Raw genomic sequence first — 4470 nt, 5'->3', positions numbered from 1 at the left:
AATAATAATAATAAATAATAATAATAAATAATAATAAATAATAGTAATAATAATAAAGAAATCATATTTGTATATTATCTTTCATTATTACATATTATACATATATTATCGTCGTACTCACTTCTAACGGCTATTGCCTCCGGTTAGGTTGGCGGCATACGCCATATGCAAGCGGCACTGTGGCCCGTGCCAAGGATGTTCGGAATATATCCGCACGAGCAGCCAGCTTGGCTGTCCAAGCCGCGGCCGCGACCACGACCACGACCGCGACCGCGACGCTCCCTTTCTTCCCGCAGCTGTCGGTTCCTCTCCCTGCGGCATTGGCGTATCATCCGGTGCTCTATACTACTCAATGACTGGATAAATAAATATTACGTTATTATTTATAAACAATGAATAGTAGAAAAAACGTACAAACAGGAACGTAAGAAAACGATTTACGCTTTGTTGTTGGAAATGCTGCAACTGCAGCGGCACCACCGGTTGCTGCGGAGGCAATACTTCATCCCCAGGCAGCGACAGGTGCAGCAGCTGGTTTTATTGCTGCTGCTGCTGGAACAACTGCTGGTGTTGGTACTGCTGTTGCTGTTGGTCTTGCAGTTACTGCTGGTCTTGCAGTTGCTGCTGCTGCTGCGGTAGTTGCTGGTGCAGATGGTGCAGATGCAGATGCGATCGCAGCTCTTTGATCTCCCGCGAGTGCTGCTGCTGAACTTGCTGCTGCAGTCGCAACAACGGGGTCCGTTGAGGTCTCTGACTTTGCTGCAAGTGCAGATGCTGCATTTGTTGTTGCAACTGGGACAACGGCAGCAGCTGCGGTGGTTGCTGCAGACGCAGCGATATCTGCGGCTGTTGAGATACGTTATATTGCAGCTGTGGTTGCTGCGGCTGCTGCAGCTGCTGCGGCGGAAGTCCCAGTTGCAGTTCCGGCTGGGGCTGGAGTTGCAACTGCGGCTCCAGTTGTTGTTGCAACTCCGGTTCCATTTCCTGTTGCTGTTGGGGGAGTGCTTGCAACAGCGCCTGCGGTTGCTGTTGCACTTCCGCAGATGTTCCCTTGGTATTTTCTAAAAGAAAATTGAAAAACATGGATATCATGCACTGCAGAGAAATTTGAAATGTATTTTTTACGAATATTCATTGACAATTACATGTATTGAACTGTATTGAATTACAAAATACGAATAAACCAGTTCACAGACAACCAATGTAGCCTGGAAAAATATTCCGAAAGACAAAAATTTTCTTCACACAAATTACCGCAGAAATATATAGGGGGTTACAAAATTATTCGCTCACCGTTTAAAACAGAATAGCTCATTTAAAACTGGACAAAATAACGTGAGGTTCCTGGAAAAACTATACAAATTAGTTTACTAACATATGTGTTTTTATCGTTTTAAAAAATTATAATTTAGCGAAATCGGGAAAAAATAGCAAAGGGCAATTTTTTAACTTTTTTATCTGAGCTTGCAATGAAAATTTAAAATATGACATTTGTAAATGTAAGTATGTTATGTGTATACTGACAATATCATCGAGATCGGTCAATGCACTTACAAGTTACAAGTAATTTTAATTTCCGAAAATCGCGACTTTTCATCTATACATCTCTGTATACAGTAAAACCTGGATATATGCAACAGGAATTGGAACCCAAACATTGCACCAAATATCCAAGCGAGGTGTCGATTCTGCGTCCGTATACATCGTGTATATGCAGCCGAGTGGTCGATTCTATGTTGTTTATTATTCTATTATTATCGGACACGTAGATGTGGAACGTATTTCGGAAAATGTGCCACAAGGCCGCCGCATTGTGGACGTTCAGTTCTTTTGGAATGAAATACATAGGACGTTCGACAATCATACGCGAGGTATTGAATGTCATTTTCGCGATTGGAAAATGATCGGTAGTCGCCAGCATGGGTGTCTGACACAGTTTTTCTTCAAGTGCCAAATGTGCAATTACGAAGATACTGTTTGGTCGGAACCTATGCATTCAGATATAATGAATGTAAATGAGGCCATGACGACCGCGACTGTTACAGTCGGAATCGGCTATGCACAACTAGAAGAATTATACGCCGCCTTGAATATGCCCTGCATGGCTGAAACGACGTACCTGAGGTACCGTGAAAAACTTGTAGATGCATTTATGAAAAGCGCAATGCATACCATGCAGGCAGCAGGGGAAGAAGAAAGACGATTAGCTTTTGAAAACAATGAAGTCGTCGACGGTATCCCATACATAACTGTCATAGCGGATGAAGAAATCGTATGGTACGAATTATAATTCACTTCCCGGTGTTGGTGCCATTGTAGATTTCCGCACAGGAAAAGTTCTGTTTATCGACATACGCAATAAATACTGCACAATATGTGATATAGCGGAACGAAAAGCTACATCCCCAAAACATCATAAATGTTATATTAACTATGATCGTTATGCCAATTCTAGTAGCATGGAAAGTGATGCTATTGCTGAAGGTTTCAAATGCAGCATTGAAATGCATGGCTTGATATATAGAACGGTTGTTGCCGATGGTGATAGCAACGTCTATCATACTATTGTGAATAACAGACCTTACCGAGAGCAAAAAGTAACCGTTAGAAAAATTGAGTGTACCAATCACTTACTTCGTAATTTATGTAAAAAGTTGAGACACGTTGCGGAGAAAACGCAAACGAAGGGTCACAGAGATCGTGGCTTTGTTGCGCACCGAAATATCATTAAAAAAAATATTTTAAATATTCGTAGAGCTGTTGTTTTAGCAGTCAATGCGCGAAAACAAGAAAAAGGGCCTCAGCATATCAAAGCTAGAGAACTTCAGAAGGACATTTTAAGTATTCCTAGCCATATATTTGGTGAGCACAAGGAGTGCAATAGCCGCAGCCATATGTGTATGCGGGACGAAAAGAGAGCTGAGAATAATTACGTTCAATCTTTGAAATTGTACGGTCTGTATAGCGAAGTCGAGAAAGCCATACGATTCCTCAGCTGCTATTCGGATAGTTTGTTAATGAATGTTACAAACAATCCCGCAGAAACATTTAATTCAATTATCTGCAAAGAGATTGGTGGAAAACGTATTAATTTTGGTGCAAGAGGTTCCTACAATGCTAGAGTTGCAGGAGCTGTTACCCAATATAATACGAAACAAGTACTTACAGAAATGCATAAGAACATGTGTAAAACCGTTCCGCCACTAGTACAAAGATTGGAGGAACGGCGGCAGAAAAAAGTTGCGAAAACGAAACAATTTCGAATGACCTATGGTAAGACAAGGAAATTAAAGCCAGTGCAAGGAACGGATGAATATTATGGTCCAAACTCGCCAAGACCAGATCTTCCGAGTGATATGCTGCTTCAACTTCGCAAGGAACATTTTGAAAAGCTTGCTGATAATGCAAAAAATCGTACAATAATAGAAACGAACGGAAGAGAGCAAAACGATTCAGATTTATGGAGAGCTTTAAAGGAGGAAATGCTAACTGCTTCGAATTTTGGGGCAGTGTGTCGCATGAGACAGACAACGTCCTACACAACAATGGTAAAAAACATTTTATATCCTCTATCTGTCGATACTGCTGCTATGAAATACGGCCGCGATAAAGAACACATTGCAAGAAAAGACGTAGCGAAAGCAATGAAAACAAGCATTCGAACTTGTGGATTGTTCATTGATCGCGATATTCCATACTTGGGTGCCTCTCCTGATGGACTTATCGACGATGACGGTTTACTGGAATTCAAATGCCCACTATCTGCCGAGAATTTGACAGCGATAGACGCATTAGAAACAATACGTCACTTACGAAACATCTTCGATAAAAGAGATATACAAGAAATGAATAGCAAGCACCAGTATTTCTACCAAGTACAAGGTCAGTTATATATAACGGAACGGAAGTACTGTATTTTCGCTATCTGGACACCTAAAATCATACATATCATCCGCGTAAATAGGGATGACGCGGTTTGGACAAATCATATGGAACCTTTCCTAACGCGTTTCTACGAGGAATGCATGCTTCCGGAAATATTGGACAGCCGCCACAATAGACACATGCCTATTAGAAATCCAGAATACATACTACGGGCAAAAGAAGACGCATGTATTCAACAATCAAGCTGAAAAATCGCAAAAAAGCGTACATATGAAAACATGACACAGAACAGTGTTGAAGCATCAAATAGCGACTGTGTCATTGTCAGTCATTCTGTCCCTTTCTACCTTCACGCTTGGCTCGCGTCGCATGTAAGCACAGAATCGATACCACCATACATTTTTTCTTTGCCTCTTGAAAATCGAGTGACTGGCAACAGAGAAGTCCTCGTGCCAGACAGGCCGGCTCTCATAGCCCTTATCTATGCTTCAACACTTTGTATTCAGGATATGTTACCAATGCTTTTTGGGTCCAGGAAGTATGACTAATAAACTATTTCACCCTTGGCATTTTCTTTGATTGAAA

General features: G+C 41.3%; 1 protein-coding gene across 1 annotated transcript; it reads right to left on the bottom strand.

Moving 5' to 3' along the window:
* Positions 1 to 600: 600 nt before the first annotated feature.
* On the bottom strand, positions 601 to 1083 carry LOC123989212 (cAMP-dependent protein kinase catalytic subunit-like). Its single transcript, XM_046289913.1, has one exon. It carries the CDS (start codon positions 1081 to 1083, stop codon positions 601 to 603), a length of 483 nt encoding a protein of 160 aa, XP_046145869.1.
* Positions 1084 to 4470: the final 3387 nt, after the last annotated feature.

The sequence above is a fragment of the Osmia bicornis genome, unplaced genomic scaffold, assembly GCF_907164935.1.
Source record: "Osmia bicornis bicornis unplaced genomic scaffold, iOsmBic2.1, whole genome shotgun sequence".
Lineage (NCBI taxonomy): Eukaryota > Metazoa > Arthropoda > Insecta > Hymenoptera > Megachilidae > Osmia > Osmia bicornis.
This window is presented reverse-complemented; position numbering and strand designations above follow the sequence as displayed.

What these genes read in the sequence shown, in the direction of transcription:
- LOC123989212 (XM_046289913.1), bottom strand. Translation starts at nt 1,083, where the DNA reads ATGTTTTTCAATTTTCTTTTAGAAAATACCAAGGGAACATCTGCGGAA.